The 17,484-nt window shown below is 46.1% G+C and overlaps 1 protein-coding gene across 1 annotated transcript in view; it reads left to right on the top strand.

Moving 5' to 3' along the window:
- Positions 1–17,484, top strand: part of ADAM19 (ADAM metallopeptidase domain 19) — an 88,343-nt gene that overhangs the window by 65,394 nt on the left and 5,465 nt on the right. The window contains exons 13-21 of the mRNA XM_022590251.3: positions 568–657; positions 3,066–3,261; positions 4,543–4,651; positions 5,865–6,069; positions 6,803–6,880; positions 6,994–7,102; positions 8,139–8,283; positions 9,125–9,209; positions 9,498–9,722. Of these exons, the coding sequence (XP_022445959.1) occupies positions 568–657; positions 3,066–3,261; positions 4,543–4,651; positions 5,865–6,069; positions 6,803–6,880; positions 6,994–7,102; positions 8,139–8,283; positions 9,125–9,209; positions 9,498–9,722 (1,242 nt within the window). The remainder of the gene's footprint in view (positions 1–567; positions 658–3,065; positions 3,262–4,542; positions 4,652–5,864; positions 6,070–6,802; positions 6,881–6,993; positions 7,103–8,138; positions 8,284–9,124; positions 9,210–9,497; positions 9,723–17,484) is intronic.

Genomic DNA, 17,484 nt, shown 5'->3' with positions numbered 1-17,484 from the left:
GTCTGGGGAAGCAGGCCCGGGGGCTGACATAAATTGTTCAGGAGTTGTTCCAGCATGCTCTGACTCCTGATGGCCTCTTTTTATCAGATAGTAAGGTTTAGGAGTGTGGGGGGCGCAGCAGTAGAAGACATGGTCTCTGGATGTTGTGTTGGGGATGAGAAAAACAAATCACAGAATTTCCATATAATGTAATACTATGCTAAAAACCATGTTTTAGAAGAATCCATGATTACAAGGAGAAATGGGCATATTATGTTAAGTTAAAAGCAGTATGGATACTATGATTTTATAAAATGAGTATATGTCTGTGTGTGTGTATAGGAAAGTGCTTAGAAAAATACAGAGTGTAGTTGTGTCAGGTTGTGTGTTACTGATGATTATGCATATGTATGTTTTTACGATGTATATGTATTACCTTAATGATAAAGCTATAAAGTGATTTTTTGGTGGAGACTTCCCAGGGGCCTGTGGGGCAGGGTAGGGGGTAAAGGCCCTCACCCTGCCTAGTCCCCTGTATCCCTGCCCTGCTGCCCCAGAGGCTCACGCCCCCTCCCACTGCCTCCCCAGGAATGTGATAACCCCTGCTGCAATGCCTCTAATTGCACCTTGAGAGAGGGGGCAGAGTGTGCCCATGGCTCCTGCTGTCACCGGTGTAAGGTAAGTGGCCCTTTCTTCCCTGCCCAGGGTTCTGACCTAACAGTCCAAGAGTCTGCTGGGGGGTAATGGCCAGGATTCAGCCTCTATCCTGGGGAAGTGGTGGCATCAAAGTTTCAGAAACATGGAGCTAGAAAGGGCCCTTGAACAAAGTTTACTTTTTTCTATATTGGGCCTCACTGAGTTCAGATCATCCCAGAGGGCTGTGTGTGCCTTCTGGAAGATGGGAGATTAAAAAAAGAAAAGTGTCCAGAAAGATTAGGCTTGATTTTATCTGGAACTCATAATAGTCTTCATCACAGTTTTGATTAACATTAATGAATTGCTTATTAGGTGCCAGGCACGGTACAGAGAATTTTATATATGTCATCTCATTCAATCCTTATAAAAGCCCCATGAGATGTGTATTAATATCCTCAATTTAAGATGAGAAAACTGGGGCTCAGAAGGGATAAGTGGCTTCTCTGGGATCACACAGCAGGAGGAGGCTGAACCAGGCTGACCTGCCTCTGGAGCCCACTCTCTTAATATTGATGTGGAAGATCACATCATTTTTACCACTAATATTACTATAGGTCTGCAGTCTCTTATCTATAATTCTGAAATTTAGGAAGTTCTGAAAACTCAAAAAAATTTTTTTAACTTATTGGTGGCAAAATTTGACCTGAATTGACATGAGTCTAATTATAGTCTTAAAAAAAAATCATACTTAAAGTGAATATTATATTTCATTGCAGAAATATTAATGTGTGTGATTAAAAAGTATATTCCTAGGCCTTGCTGGTGGGTTATGTAACATACATATGTAATGCGTACGTGTGTGTGTGTGTATACACACACACACACACACACACACGTATGTACATCTGTGTAGTGTCTGCTTTCTGAAATCTGTAAAGTCTGAAGCCCATCTGATCCCAGGGTTTTGGATAGGACTGTGCTTCCACCTACCACTTGCTGAGGGCTCATGATGTTCTGCACACTGTTCAAGTACTTTATTAGAACATCCTTCTAGCGTGACCTTCTAGCAATAACCACGAGAGGGTTATTACCCTCACGGGTGCATACACATAGGTCCTACTGCTGGTTAAGGAGCTGGGATTTGAACCCAGGCAGGCTGGCTCCATGGTGGGTCCTCTTCCCCTCCATCTTGTTCTCAGGTGGAGAGATGCATCCTGAGGCCACCCTTGAACTGAGACTGTCAGAAAGCTGCTCAGCTGGCCCATTCTTGCCTTCTGTCTTGGGAGGGCCTTGTGGGTGGCGTGGAGTCACCCGGGAGTGTGGAGGGGCGCTGTTCTCAGACGTAGCTCTCCTTGCCTAGCTCAGGGGAACTCCCACGCCATCTGGTTTGACTCTAGGATGCACCCGGCGTCCCCCAGGGAGGCTGTGCTAGCTGGGGTCAGGTCCTTGAGTCTCAGGCTAAGGCCTGAGAGCGAGTGTGGAGAGCGCCCATCTCCCAGTCCCAGGATATCAGCTTGGATCTTGAAAAGGAGTTCCTGGAGAGAAGTGTGTGGGAAAAGATGAGGCTTGGAGTCTGAGGCCTTCAATTCAAGCCCTCTGTGTGATTTGGGGCAGCCGATTACCCGTCCAAGCCTAGGTTCTTTATCTGTAAGACGGGAAGAGTACTAATAACTCTGACCACCCTGGGAGGCTGGAAGACTCAAGTGGAAACTCAGTGTTTACCAGTTGCCCAAGGTGTGCTATTGATCAGGTTATTTCATCTGCAGAATGAGGCAAATAGCAGTATATGTAGCTCATGGATATTGTGAGGATCTCACGACTTGAGTATGTGTAACATACTTAGCCTGGCGCTTGGCTCAGTAACGGGGATGTATTATTGCCAGAGTGCTTTGTAAATTCAAAGATGTATGAATGAAAAAAAAAAAAGACGTATGAATGCTACTGTGTGTGTGTGTATGTATCTCTACATATGTATTAGTGGGCTTGGCTCTTCTGTCACTTACTAACCATGAGACTTTGGAGACATTATTTAACCTCTTTCGCCTCAGGTTTCGTAATCTGTGAAATAGGGATAATTATATTACAGAGGACTATCATGAAAACTAAATGAAGTGATATTTGTACTGCACTTAAGTGGGAGCTCCATAAAGTAGCTGTGATTACTAAAGCACTTAGTAAACTGTAAATTGTTGCATAAATATTATTTTTTACCTACTTCTTAAGACTGCTATGCAGAGTTAGCATTTGTGAAAACACCTCGAAACCCTAAGTCACTATTCATATTAGATGAATGATGGTGATTTGAGCTAATGAGGTCATGTAAAAAGCACTCCGAAATAATGGTAATGGGAAATTCTGTTCCACGAGAGTGATGCTCATGAGCCCTTGCTGGGAGGGTTGAGGGCAGGTGGCAGATTGACCTTTTTTTCTGCTCTCGTTCCTCGGCTCAGCTGCTGGCCCCTGGCACACTGTGCCGTGAGCAGGCGCGGCAGTGTGACCTCCCGGAGTTCTGCACGGGCAAGTCCCCCCATTGCCCCACCAACTTCTACCAGATGGACGGCACCCCCTGCGAGGGTGGCCAGGCCTACTGCTACAATGGCATGTGCCTTACCTACCAGGAGCAGTGCCAGCAGCTGTGGGGTCCTGGTAAGGCTCTCCTGGGGGGAATGGCCCTCCTCCCACCCCACTGCTTCCTAGCCAGCCTCCCCCTTCAGGCACTCTGGGTAGCTTAGAATCCTTGGCTTTAAAACAACATCTCCAGATATTTCCTTTTTTCAAACCCCTTGCCTCAGGGTAGACTTTCAGGGAGAGGCAGTAGGCAGTGTTCTTCCTAGTTCTTTGATGCTTTAAATTCTCAGAATGGGTGAGTGGATAAGAATAATCCAACAGAAATGGCAGAGGATGGAGACAGAAAAGGAAATGCAAATGGCCTTAAGCTATAAGCAAATTATAACAACTGTGGGATGGGATTTTTTTCATGTATCATATTGGCAAAGACTGAAGAATTAATATAATAAGGTAATAATACTATAACAACAAGAACAATAATAATATAGTTGTGGAGGGCGTGGGAAAACAGGTAGGTACAAACCCAATGGAAAGCTGTTTGGAGATACCAGAATTTTAAGTGCACCTGTCATTGGGCTCATCCATACTACTCCTTGGGGATGTATCTATCCTGCATTTGCACTTGCACATTTATGTGAAGATAGATTTACAACAATATTCATTGCAACATTGTTAGTGATACCAGTAGCAACCTATAAATCCTTCAGTAGGGACCAATTAAAGTAATTCTGGTACCTCCACACTATACAGCTGAATAAAAGGAGGCAGCTCTGTATGTACTGAATTAAAAAAAAAATCTCTCGTGATAAATTAAGTGAAAAATGCAAGACGCAGACCAGTGAATGGGCTATGCTGGCACTCTTTATTAGCTGGATTATCTCTAGAAGATACACAAGAATTGTATCTAGACGGTAGAGATAAAATTATCTTTAGAAGATACACTGTTAATTGAGATTGCTTCACCAGGTTGTAGGCAAGTAGGAACTGGAATGACTAGGTAGAAAAAACTGAAAGACATGCTTTATTCTTTAAAATGTTGTGCAGGTATTACCTTTAGTAAAAAACCTGAAGTGGGACAGGCCTTCTTCATTAGAGAGAAGGCTTAGCACACAAACCTCCCACAGATATAAAACCCCAATAAGGTATAAAGAACTGATGTAAAGCCTTTTTCTATGAGTAGGTCTTGAGGAGGTGGGGGTCGAATAACTGATAGGGGTAAAGAAAGAACAGGCTGAGTATTCCCTCCCCTAAAACTTTCTTAACCTTCTGATTTTGCCAAGGGCTAGCTCTGCCCTTTGGGGGCTTCTGGCTTCTGCTAACGTTGGCTAGTGTACTGATAAATGTTTCTTGCCCACCCAGGAGCCCGGCCCGCTCCAGATCTCTGCTTCGAGAAGGTTAATGTGGCAGGGGACACCTTTGGAAACTGTGGGAAGGACATGAATGGGAAACACAAGAAGTGCAACATGAGGTGATGACCATAGGGCAGACCCCATGAGATGAGGGTGACAAAGCAATTCCTGCTCCGTCCTCACTCCCGCCCTCTCAGCAGCTTGGCTGGCCCCAAACTGGGCCTTTAAATAAATCTGTTCCAGGCCCTTTTGGCAATGTGCCATTCAGCCCTAAGGGAGTCCGAGGGAGGGCGCGGATGGCAATGCTTCCTAGAAAGCTGGTCCGACCTCCTTCTGGGGCCTTCTTACAGTAGGGCGGGGCATCAGCCCTCTTGGGTCATTTCCACAGGGTACGACTTATACCCTCATCTGAACAGCCTGTTATTCACCCATTCATTCATTCATTTCAAACATCTATCCATCCACCCACCCACCCATCCACTATCTATTGTGGCTCTACCATGTGCCAGATACTGTGCTGAGTCCATGGAACATAACAATACGGTGTAATAATGGAAATGTTAGTGGGTTGAGGTGGTCTCCCAAAGGAAGTTATGCCTAAGCTGAGATTTGGAGAAATTATCCAGTTGAACAGGATGGGGAATGGCGCTGGTACCTGGGAGAGTGTACCAGGCAGAGAGATGAGTAGAGAAAAATCCTTGGTAGGAAGAACTGATAACAATTTGATATAGTTAAAGTATAATGTTGGGGTGCAGTGGAGAGGGGGCTTCTGAGAAATGAGCCTAGCTAGTTAGGCAGGGACCAGATCATGAGAAGCCTCAAATGCATGGCTAGGGGTGTTTGGACTTTGGCTTGAGAGCAGTTTGGAAATTAGACTCTTATAGGGCAAGACTGGAGGCAGGGAGACAGATTCCTGGTGTCCAGGTGAGAAAGGATGGTGGTGTGAATTAGAGTAGGTATATAGGAGGGAGGGAGTATGGGAAGTCGGGGATGACACCAGGCTTCTGGCTGCAGCACTCGAGTGCGTGGGGGTGCAAGGAGCATAAGGGGCCAGGTTGCTCAGGTCAGGCAGTTGTCCTTGCAGTAAAGAGGACTTTCCAAGGCCAGCTCTCTGGCCTCGATCTGCTTGGGGATAAAGATCTAGCATCCTATCCTTGGTCTCAGTCCACATGGGGTCTTTCCTGCTGAGTCCCTACAGCACACTCATTGCCCTTTTGCCTCTCCCCCATCCAAGCCTGCTGTCCTGGTCAAGAAAGATTGAAGCTCTTTGGTGCCCCAGCTCTTCCCCTGCCTCTGATTCCATCTCCTTCCCTCCTTCTCTCTCGGGCTCAGAGATGCCAAGTGTGGGAAGATCCAGTGTCAGAGTTCTGAGGCCCGGCCCCTGGAGTCCAATGCAGTGCCCATCGACACCACCATCATCATGAACGGGAGGCAGATCCGATGTCGGGGAACCCACGTCTACCGAGGTCCCGAGGAGGAGGGTGACATGCTGGACCCAGGCCTGGTGATGACCGGGACCAAATGTGGCCATAACCACGTGAGTCCCTTTCTCCAGCCTCACTCAGTCGCTGGGTTGCAGTGACTGAAGTGTGAATCTGGAGCGAGGGTGCCTGGGCTCAAGTCCCGGCTTCCCCAACCTCTCTGGCCCTGTGGCTTGCTTCCTTTATTAAATAAGCATGTTAGTAAGAGCAAGACCCACCTCATAGAATTGTTATAAGGATTAAATGAGATAATCCCTGTAAACCATTTAGAAGGCTGGCTATTATCTCTTTTGTCCTTATTATTAATTATCTTATGAATTGAGAAGTGGACTAGACTAGGAGTCAGGGAAGCCTGGGGAAAATAATGGCCGCGTCTCAGAGTTTACTATGAGAATGATGTTATAAAAAACATTTGAAGCACTTGGTATACTACCTGGCACAAAGCAGACAGCTGTCACCATGGTCATTATTTTTAAGTATAATATTTCAATTAGTGCATATTAATATACAATTAAGTAATTAACATATCACCAACATATAGTAATATAGAGTGGAATAACACATTTATTAAAAATATTTGTTTTTTCTCCCTAATCACACAAGTGATAGCAGAATTTAGTTAACTACCATCCTGTCCTTGGCTTTTTAGGTTGTTTTTAATTTTTCACAGTAATAACCTGAAGTAGGCTGCCTTTTTGAGTCCTGTAAGTTCTGAGTGCAAAACCCCAGTCTCCTAATTGCCAACCAGTGTCCCTTCCGTTGTACTGAGTGGCTTCTTCCTCATTACAGATTTGCTTCGAGGGGCAGTGCAGGAACACCTCGTTCTTCGAAACAGAAGGCTGTGGGAAGAAGTGCCACGGCCACGGGGTACGCGTGCCTGGGGTTTTGGGGCTCCTCTGCCATGATGACTGAGGGGGCAGGCCCTATGGGAGGCCAGAGCTCTCCAGGGTGCTGACGCCTCTGCCCTGCCCTTGCTCCAGGTTTGCAACAACAATCAGAACTGCCATTGCTTCCCGGGCTGGGCCCCGCCCTTCTGCAACACACCGGGCCAAGGGGGCAGCATCGACAGCGGGCCCATGCCCCCCGAGGGTGAGTGCCTGGCCTGTGTGGGCCTCTGCCCACCTTTGTGAGGAGGGGTGGGTGCCATGGGGGCGGGTGGCATGATGCAGAGAGATGATGAGTCAGCATCACTATCCTGATTTTGTAGATGAGAGAACAAGAGGGACCGAGTGGGAGGAGTGGCCCAGGCTAGCAGCCTGGTGTGGGGCTCAGCCTCAGTTGGTCTTCCTCTGTCCCTTCTATTGAGGGGCATGGTTCTGCTTAGAGAGAGATTAAGACAGACCACAGGTTACTGAATAATCACATTCTTTCTGGGGGGCGGTGGAGGCGACTACCCCTTCTTGGCCACTTAAAAATAATCATGAACCTAGGACACATTATAGTGGCTCAGATCTCCTTGGATGAACAAAGCTTCAAATGAGGAACCAGAAACTCAGAAAATGTTACAGTTTTTTTAGTGGAAATCTAAGGGATTCTAGCTCTTTGGTTTCCAAGCTTTTAAAAAGTAATAGAGAACTTTTTTTTTTTTAAGGAAGAAACCTCAACATGTAAAACATAAAAGTAGTGTGTCACTGTTCTATATATACTTTGTGCATTTAGATTTATAATTTGTGAGAACATTGAGGCAGTTCGGTGAAACCCAATGTGAAATTGTGGATTATGTGTGAAAGTTCTAATCTTACATCAATCTATGACTCTCAGTGTTTTGTGTTGGTTGCTTTGTGTCCAGGAACATCATGATTCAGGCTGAAAACTAGTGGTAAATAATAATAGAGCTGAAACTCCTTGCCTTAAAAGGCACTGTCTTCAATTAGGCAGAAGTGGCCGGAGAAGCTTTATTATGAGATCTGTGCCAAGCAAGTTGACCTGGTTGTTTAAGCTAATAATAGTGGCTTCGCAGTGGGACATAATGTGTGTTTTTTTACTATAGTTTTTAAGCTAAAGTAAGTAATACAATGTAAATGAAGATCAAATATCTGAAGAGTGTCAGGAATACATTATTTGAAATCCACAGCTAAAGCTCAGACCTCTTCTAAGTCTTTCACTTGGGTTCTATTTCTGGAAGGTGCTGGTCCTGTAGTAGCCGGTGTGTTTTCGGCCATCTTTGCGCTGGCGGTCCTCATGCTGATGTACCACTGCTGTAAACAGAACAACAAACTGGGCTACCTCAAGCCCCTAGCCCTCCCTTCCAAGTTGAGGCAACAGTTCAGGTATGACGGGGTACCGTGAAGGATTTGGGGTCCACTTGGAGATCACAGAGCTTTCCATAAGCAGTACCTGGTGAAAAAGTTGGTGGTGGTGGGTCTAATTCGGGGAAGGCAAATGCCAGGTACACGCCGCTCTCTCCACTGCTGCCATGCTCCTTGACCGTGGCAGACATTACTAGCTGATTTTTATTAATAAGTAAGCTTGGCTGAGCCTGGTCATCACTTCAGAATCCTTCTCAGCAGAATGCCCCAACCAATTCAAGTTGGAATAGAAATGAAACCTCTTTGCTAGCGTGTATCTATCTAATTGATTTGCTCCCCATTTTAAAGGGCAGGAAACTGAGGCAACAGAGAAAAACTGACTAGCTCGTCAATTACAGGGGTGGCTGGACATCAGCTCAAGACAGAGTAATTTTTTTTCCTAAGCAGTTCATTCCTTTGAATATTGAAGGTGTATAGTCTCTGAGTCCTCTATTAGATGACACTTTTTCCGGAGGGGATTTTAAATCCCAGGTCCTCCTGGCACGACGCCTGAGGGAGATTGGTTGATGGCTGGTGTCATCCTCGTCTTCTTGGGGGAGAAAGGTCTTAAAAGGGTGAAGGAAAGGTGCTGAGGAACATTCTGCTTTGTATGAGGCCAATTGTCTTTCCTTGGGAGTTTTCCATTGGCCACCGTGTCCATGCCTAGGGAGCTGGGGTTCAGGAGGACCCATCCCACTTCCACCAGAGCAGACTTGGGATGACTGAGCTGCTCACTGCCATGCCTCGGTCAGAGGGATGTCAGGCACTGATCCTCAATGAACAACACCCCCTTTACTCTTCCTCTCTCCTTCCTTGTTACTAGTTGTCCCTTCAGGGTGTCTCAGAACAGTGGAACTGGCCACGCCAACCCAACGTTCAAGTTGCAGACACCCCAGGGCAAGCGAAAGGTAAAGGCTTTGCACCATGAACTTTGCTGCTTTAACTTTGTCCCTCAGGACTCTGCTAGATTTTCCTAAGCGCCTCTGTGGGCCCACGGGATTGGTGATAAAAGACACTTTCTTGGCTTGAGAGATGGTCAGCTGGTTCTGCCATCCCCTAATGACTTTAAACGTTGCATCTGACCTCTGGGATCCTAGGCCTCTGTGCATGTCAGTGAGACACACAAGACCACCCCTGACTTTTTAAGTGAATTAAGGGTTCCTGTGTCTCAGGCATTCCTCGTCTTATGCATACAGGTGACCAACACCCCTGAAACCCTACGGAAGCCCTCCCAGCCTCCTCCCAGGCCCCCTGCGGACTGTCTGCATGGTGGGTCCCCACCTGCGCCATTGCCAGCGCACCTCAGCAGGACTGCTAGGAACTCCCCAGGGGCCGGACCCCCAGTAGAGAGGAAAGAATCATCCAGGAGGCCTCCCCCAAGCCGGCCAGTGCCCCCCGCACCAAAGTGCATCCTCTCCCAGGTAAGTGGTTTCTCAGCAACCCTGGGCCGGAAGCATCACTTTTCAGGCCATCAGCCATGAGGAATGACAGAGGCTGGGAAGAGGGAGCTTGCTGACTCATGGGCTGGCTGCCTCTTCTGCATTCTGGTAGATACAGGGCACACAGAGAGTGAGGGTGATGAGCAGGAGGAAATACACTACCGAGGACTTCCTTCCTGGTTGGCCTCTTCTGTGACAAGCCACTACCCACCTTCCACCCCAAATGTTAATGTTCAGTTAATGTTTCAGTTCCCCATGGTCTTTTTTCTCTCCTCTAGGCCTTTGCAAATGCTGTTTCTTCTGCCACATATACTTCCTTTTGCACGGCCAGCTCTTGTTCATCCTTAGGTCTCCTCTTAGATGCCACTTCCTCTAAGAAGCCTTCTCTGACCCCCAAGCCTGAGTTTGGTGCCTCTGTACTTCTCTCATCATAGTACTTATTCCACCAAATTGTGCCTCTTGGTATCTTGCACTAGTCGGGAAGTCTTACTGAGGGACATACGGTGATGCCTCGCTCGTCTGGGAGGCTGGTCAAGGGGCCGGGCCTCTGGGAGGGCTGAGTAGGGGCTGGGCTATCCCCCCACCACTGGTGTTCTTTGGAAGCAGAGCTGCCTGCCCAGCAGTCTGTTCACCCGGTGTTTCTGTGCTCTGATGGCTCCAGCTCTACCTTCTGGCAGAAGTTCCTGTAGCACAGACACAGACGTTTCCAGGACGGTGGCCAGGCGAGGTGCCTTCCAGAGCGGCCTGTGTTTTTTGGTGTGGAGCCCCTCAGGTGGGGTAGGGGACTTGCCCATTTTCCTCCTAGGACTGCTGTTCTTGGGCATGGTCCAGAGGGCTCCACGGGGCCCAGGCTGTCTCTGCCCCTAAGGACTGTGGTTGGCTCCAGGTGTTGGGGGGGGGTCCCTGGGACACGGCAGTGTCATGGTTTAGCAGAGCCGAGAGCATCAGTTTTGGTTCTCTGATGAGGCGAAGCTGCTACTATCCCACTTTTCTCATCTGGGGCAGCGGGGGGATAGAAAATTCCATGCAGAAAGGGAAAGGAAAGACTGACAGGGAGAGAAGAGGGAAGGAGAAAGGGAAAAGAGCAAGAGGAGTAGAGGAGGGACGAGGAGACGGAGGGTGCGTTAGTCTCCTTGGGCGGCCAAAACAGCACAGACCGGGTGGTGTAAACAACAGGAAGTTATCCTCTGATGGTTCTGGAGGCTGGAAGTCCAGTAGGCTTGGTTTCTTCTGAGGCCTGTCTGCTTGGCTTGCAGATGACTGCATTCTGCCGTGTCCTCATATGGTCCTTCCTTTGTGTACGTGCACCCTGATGTCTCTCTGTGTCTACATTTCCTCTTATAAGGACGCCAGTCAGACCGGATTAGGGCCCACTCTAACGGCCTCATTTCAACATAGTCACCTCTTTAAAGGCCCTGTCTCCAAATACAGTCACATTCTGAGGTACTGGGGGTTAGAGCGGAAACGTATGAATTTTGGCGGGGCACAGTTCGGCCCATAACAGAAGGAAAGAGGAGAGAAAGGGAGGAAGAGGGGAGAAAGCAGCCACGTGCAGACAGGGGTGTGGGAAGAACAGAGGTGTAGGAGGAGGGAGCAGTCCATTGAAACCACTGGTCCTAAAAAACCCACACTGGAGGCCTGTTCAGTGGAGATGGTGTCAGCCTCACCCCAAGGTGCCGAGCAGTAGGTTGGGGGAGGGGTCTCCAGGGGCAGTGGACTCCAGCTGGGGGGACGGGAAGCCTGGAGGCTCCATGTCCTGCCCTGACTCCCACTTTCCCTGGTGGCTGCTGGCAGGAATCCAGAGCTCAGAGGGCCACCTGGCCGGTGGAAGTTATCCCAAAACACATGCCAAGCACGGCTTCTGCTGGGCCCGGGCCCAGATGGGGGTTTCTCAAGGGCGGGGAGTGGGAGGCAGCTTCTCTGAGCAGGCGGCGGGGATTAAATCAGGGCGCCGCCCCCTTCCTCAGAACCATTCCAAGAAGAGAGTCTGCTGCCCTCATTTTCGGTGTTGGGTAGCTGTGTCTCATGGAGTTGAAGGGGCTACCCCGAGGTGGCGGTTTGTAAGTGGAGTAGCCAGGACTTGCACCCAGGGCTGACTCCAAACCCTTCACCACCCTGTGGGTCAGGTCCTGGCTTAGGCCCTGGAGTCCAGAGCTGAGATACCACTTGCCCTGGGGGAATTCACACTCCACCACCTCCTAGCTTGGTGACATGGACCACTCTGGAGAGGTGGAGGGTGAAGCTTCGTAACCTCTTCTATTCTGTCTACAAATGTGTATGAACTTCTACTCTGTACTAGGCAGTGGTTAGCAAAGCAGATGCCATCTCCGCCTCACAGAGCTCACAGCTTGCTGGGGACGAGACTGGTATACATGTAGTGACAGTAGTGGTAAGTGCTATGAAGGAGAGGTTCAGCATTCTTACAAAGAGAGTTATGGAGGACTTGACTTAGCCTGGGAAATCTGGGGAGGCTTCCGTGAGGAGGTGACATTTGAGCTGAGACCTGCGGGGTGAGCAGGCTGTGAGGGGTGGGAGAGGTTCTTGGACCAGGGACCTGATGGTAGGGAAGCTTTGTGATGGAGAGAGCCCACAGATGGAAGGAACTTCAAGGCCTCTTTGCCTGGGGCCCATGGAGCTATGATGAAAGGCTGGAGAGCCAGGGGAAGCCAGACTGTGCCACAGGCATGGACTAGGAATTTGGTCTGCATTTGATGGGAACAGGGCAGTGGTGGAGCATGGGTGACATCTACAGGGATTTCCATCTACAGGGAAATTTCCCTACAGATTTGCCATCTACAGGGATCTCACTTTGGGCTACATTTAGGCAAGAGGGAGGCACAGTGCCTGGGAGGGTGCCCAGAGATGCTTCTGAGACTATTAATCTTCCATTGTTTGACCAGGGTGAGGATTACATAGGTGTGTTCACTCTGATGATTCATCTGGTTGTATGACTCGTTTCTTTTTATGTATATTATACTTTAATTAAAAAATTAGTTTTTAAAGAATGAAAGGCTCACTGTAGCGGCATTGTGATCCGAGGGATGAGACTGGGTGCAGGGGTTACAAGTTTAAACAGCGTCCAGAGGAGAGGTGATGGTAGCTTGGAGCAGGGGGTGGTGACAGCAGTGATGGGGTGAAGCTGGTGAGGGATGTGTAGAAGAGACAGGGGAACAGTTGCTGATGAGGGTTGGGAGGGGATGACAACCCGCCCCCCCCAAACCCCCCCCCCCCCACAACTGCCCAGTGTCTGGTTTGTGCAGCTTGACTGATGGAGGTGCCACCCGCTGAGGACAGGAGCAGTGGGCCAGAGCGGTTCAAGGACAGCTTCTGCCTCTAGAAAACAGTGCTGGGTGAGGCCCCTGGTAGAGCCGAGCTGGGTCAAAGCAGACGTGGCCAGTGGCATGACCCTGCTCTGGGAGGCCCAGTGTTGCCATGCTGATGATCACCCAGATCACCCGCCCTGCGTGTGCACTTGCACACACACAGATTGTTCGTTTGGCACAGAAAGCAGCAAAGGGAGCACAGCATTTCCCCACGGCATCCTGACATCTGCCCCCAGCTGTTGCTTCCCCCAGAAGGTCTCTGTCCTGGCCTCCAGCAGCCACTGATTTGACAGCTTTCTGGGCTGGAAGCGTGTGGGATCGCATTGTCCTTCTGGGAAGGGATGGCGCTGGACAACGGGGCGCTTTGGTCATGAGAATCTGCTGCTCTTTTTCATTTCTGCTGGCTGAGAAGCTGCTTTCAGAAGATCTCTGATTTACTCCCATTCTCTCCCCATGCTTGCCTTTGAGCCATTTTTATGCTTGCTAGTGACCTTCTCAGGAAGGGGAGCGATCCAGGACAGTAGGCACTGGAACTCTCACCTGTGGAATCAGCTGCTCTCTTGCACCCCACCAGCTTGGGGATCTGTGGGTGGTGGCATGAGATCCATTCTTTGCCCCTTAAAATTTTTTTTGGATCACAGAATAAATATAGTTATTTAAATTTTTTTGACAGGTGCAGAGTTTTATTATTTTTTCAGCTAGTACGTGTTGAGTGCTTACTGTATAGTAGGCACTGTTCTAAAGCTTGAGCTGTATCACTGAATCAAACAGAAAAGGACCCGTGCCCCTGTTTCTTATATAGTGGGGGATGGAGAGGCAGAAAATAAAAAATAAGTAAGTTGTATAGTATGGTGGAATGGGATAAGTGATATATACCAAAAAAGAAAAGTAGATTAGGATAAAGGGGTCTGGGAATGCTGACTGGGGGAGTGTTGCAATTTTTAAAAATTGAAGTATAGCTGGTTTACAGTGTTGTGTTAGATTCTGCTGTGTAGGAAAATGATTCAGATATAGATATAGATATATATTCTCTTTCACATTCTTTCTGTTATAGGTTATTACAAGATACTGAATGTAGTTCTCTGTGCTGTAGAGTAGGTCCTTGTTGTTTATCTCTTTTATATATAGTAGTGTGTATCTATTAATTCCAAGCTCCTAATTTATCCCTCCTGCCTCTTCCCCTTTGGTAACCCTAAGTTTGTTTTCTACGTCTGTGAGTCTGTTTCTGTTTTGTAAATAAGTTCATTTGTATCATTTTTTAGATTCCACACATATAAGTGGTATCATGTGATATTTGTCTTTCTCTGTCTGACTTACTTCACTTAGTGTGATAATCTCTAGGTCCATCCATGTTGCTGCAAATGGCACATTCGCTTGTATATATATACCACATTTTCTTTATCCATTCATCTATCGATGGACACTTAGGTTGCTTCCATGTCTTGGCTATTGTAAATAGTGCGACTATGAACATTGGGGTGCGTGTATCTTTTTGAATTAAGACATGACACCATAAAACTCTGGGTATATGCTCAGGAGTGGGATTGCTGGATCATACGGTAGCTCTATTTTTAGCTTTTTCAGGAACCTCCATACTGTTTTCCATAGTGGCTGCACCAATTTACATTCTCACCCACAGTATAGGAGGGTTCCCTTTTCTACACACCCTCTCCAGCATTTATTGTTTGCAGACTTTTTGAAGATGGCCATACTGACCGGTGTGAGATGATACTTCATTGTAGTTTTGATTTGCGTTTCTCTAATAATTAGCAATGTTGAGCATCTTTTCATGTGCTTTTTGGCTGTCTGTATGTCTTCTTTGCAGAAATGTCTATTTAGGTCTTCTGCCCATTTTTTTGATTGGGTTGTTTGTTTTTTGATATTGAGCTGTTTGTTTGTATATTTGGGGAATTAAGCCCTTGTCAGTCACATTATTTGCAGATATTTTCTCCCATTTCATAGGTGTCTTTTCATTTTGTTTATGGTTTCGTTTGCTGTGCAAAAGCTTGTAAGTTTGATTAGGCCCCATTTGTTTATTTTTGCTTTTATTTCTTTTGCCTTAGGAGACTAACCTAAGAAAACATTGCTATGATTTATGTCAAAGAATGTTTTGCCTATGTTCTCTTTTAGGAGTGTTATGGTGTCATGTCTTACATTTAAGACTTTAAGACATTTCGAGTTTATTTTTGTGTATGGCGTGAGAGAGTGTTCTAACTATTGATTTACATGTGGCTGTCCAGTTTTCCAACACCACTTGCTGAAGAGACTGTCTTTTCTCCATTGTATATTTTTGCCTCCTTTGTTGAGATTAATTGACCATAGGTATGTGGGTTTATTTCTGGGATCTCTATTCTGTTCCATTGATCCATATGTCTGCTTTTGTGCCAATAACACACTGTTTGATAACTGTAGCTTTGTAGTATTGTCTGAAGTCTGGGAGGGTTATGCCTCCAGCTTTGTTCTTTTTCCTCAGGATCGTTTGGCAACTCTGGGTCTTTTGTGGTTTCATATAAATTTTATGATTATTTGCCCTAGTTCTGTGAAAAAAGTCATGGGTAATTTGATAGGGGTTGCATTAAATCTGTAGATTGCTCTGGTTAGTATGGCCATTTTAACAATATTAATTCTTCCAATCCAAGAGCATCTTTCCATTTCTTTGAATTATCTTCAGTTTCCTTTGCCAATGTTTTTTATAATTCTCAGCATACCAGTCTTTCACTTCCTTCGTCAGATTTATTCCTAAGTATTTTTATTTTGGATACAATTTTTAAAGGGATTGTATTTTTACTTCTCTTTCTGATAATTTTATTATTAGTGTAAAGAAATGCAACAGATTTCTGTATGTTAATCTTGTATCCTGCTACCTTGCTGAATTCATTTATCAGTTTTAGTAGTTTTTTTTTTTTTTTTTGGCTGTGCTGCACAGAATGTGGGATCTTAGTTACCTGACCAGGGATCAAACCCACACCCCCTGCATTGGAAGCACGGAGTCTTAACCACTGGACTGCCAGGGAAGTCCCAGTTATAGTAGTTTTTGTGTGAGTCTTTAGGGTTTTCTTTATATAGTATGTCATCTGCATATAATGTCAATTTTACCTCTTCCTTTCCAATTTCCTTTTATTTCTTTTTCTTGGCTGATTGCTTTGTCCAGGACTTCCAATACTATGTTGAATAGAAGTGATGAGAATGGGCATCCTTTTCTTGTTCCACATTTTAGCAGGAAGGCTTTCAGCTTTTCATTGTTGAGTATTATGTTGGCTGTGGGTTTGTCATAAATATCCTTTATTATGCTGAGATATGTTCCGTCTATACCCACTTTGGTGAGAGTTTTTATTATGAGTTGATGTTGAATTTTATCAAATGCTCTTTCTGCATCTGTCGAGATGATCATGTGAGTTTTGTCTTTTGTTGATGTGGTGTTTCCCATTGATTGAGTTGCATATGTTGAGCCATTCTTGTGACCCTAGGATGAATCCAGCTTGGTTGTGGTATATGGTCTTTTTTATACGTTGTTGGATTCAGTCTGCTAATATTTTGTTGAGGATTTTTGCATCTATATTCATCAAAGATATTGGTCTGTAGTTTTCTTTTTTGTTAGTGTCTTTGTCTGGTTTTAGTATCAGGGTGATGGTGGCTTCATAGCATGACTTAGGGAGTGTTCCCTCCACTTCAGTCTTTTGGAAGTGTTTGAGAAGGATTGGTGTAAGCTCTTCTTTGTATGTTTGGTAGAATTCCCCAGTGAAGCATCCTGGAAGCCACTCCCTTTGGTTTGCAGGGAGTTTTGTTTTGTTTTGTTTTTTTTAACAGATTCCACTTCACTTCTAGTGATCATTCTGTTCAAATTATCTGTTTCTTCTTGATTCAGTTACGGTGGGCTGTGTGTTTCTAGAAACTTGTCCATTTCTTCTGTGTTGTCCAATTCGTTGGCATGTAATGGTTCATAGTATTCTCTTATGATTTTTTGTATTTCTGCAGTGTTAGTAGTTATTTCTTGTCTTTCATTTCTTATTTTATTTGGGTCCTCTTTCTTCTTCTTGGTGAGCCTGACCAGAGGTTTGTCGATTTTATTTATCCTTTCAGAAAACCAGCTCTTGGTTTTATTGATTTTTTTTTCTATTTTTTAAAATCTCTATTTTATTTCCTCTCTGATCTTCTTTCTGCTGACTTTAGGTTTTGTTTGTTCTGCTTTTTCTAATTCTTTTAGGTGGTAGGTTAGGTTGTTTATTTGAGATTTTCCTTGTTTTTTGAGGAAGGCCTGTATTGCTATGAACTTCTCTCTCAGGCTGCTTTTGCTGCCTCCTGTCGATTGTGTATTGTTGTGTTTGGGGGTGTTATAATTTTAAATAAGGTCATCAGGGAAGGCCTTATTGAGAAGGGGGCAAAACATGAAGGTAATGTAAAAGCACAAAGGAAAGACTGTG

The sequence above is a fragment of the Delphinapterus leucas genome, chromosome 3 (assembly GCF_059928025.1).
Source record: "Delphinapterus leucas isolate spDelLeu-1000000601 "Yukka" chromosome 3, BTC_Dleu_Yukka2, whole genome shotgun sequence".
Taxonomy (NCBI): domain Eukaryota; kingdom Metazoa; phylum Chordata; class Mammalia; order Artiodactyla; family Monodontidae; genus Delphinapterus; species Delphinapterus leucas.
This window is presented reverse-complemented; position numbering and strand designations above follow the sequence as displayed.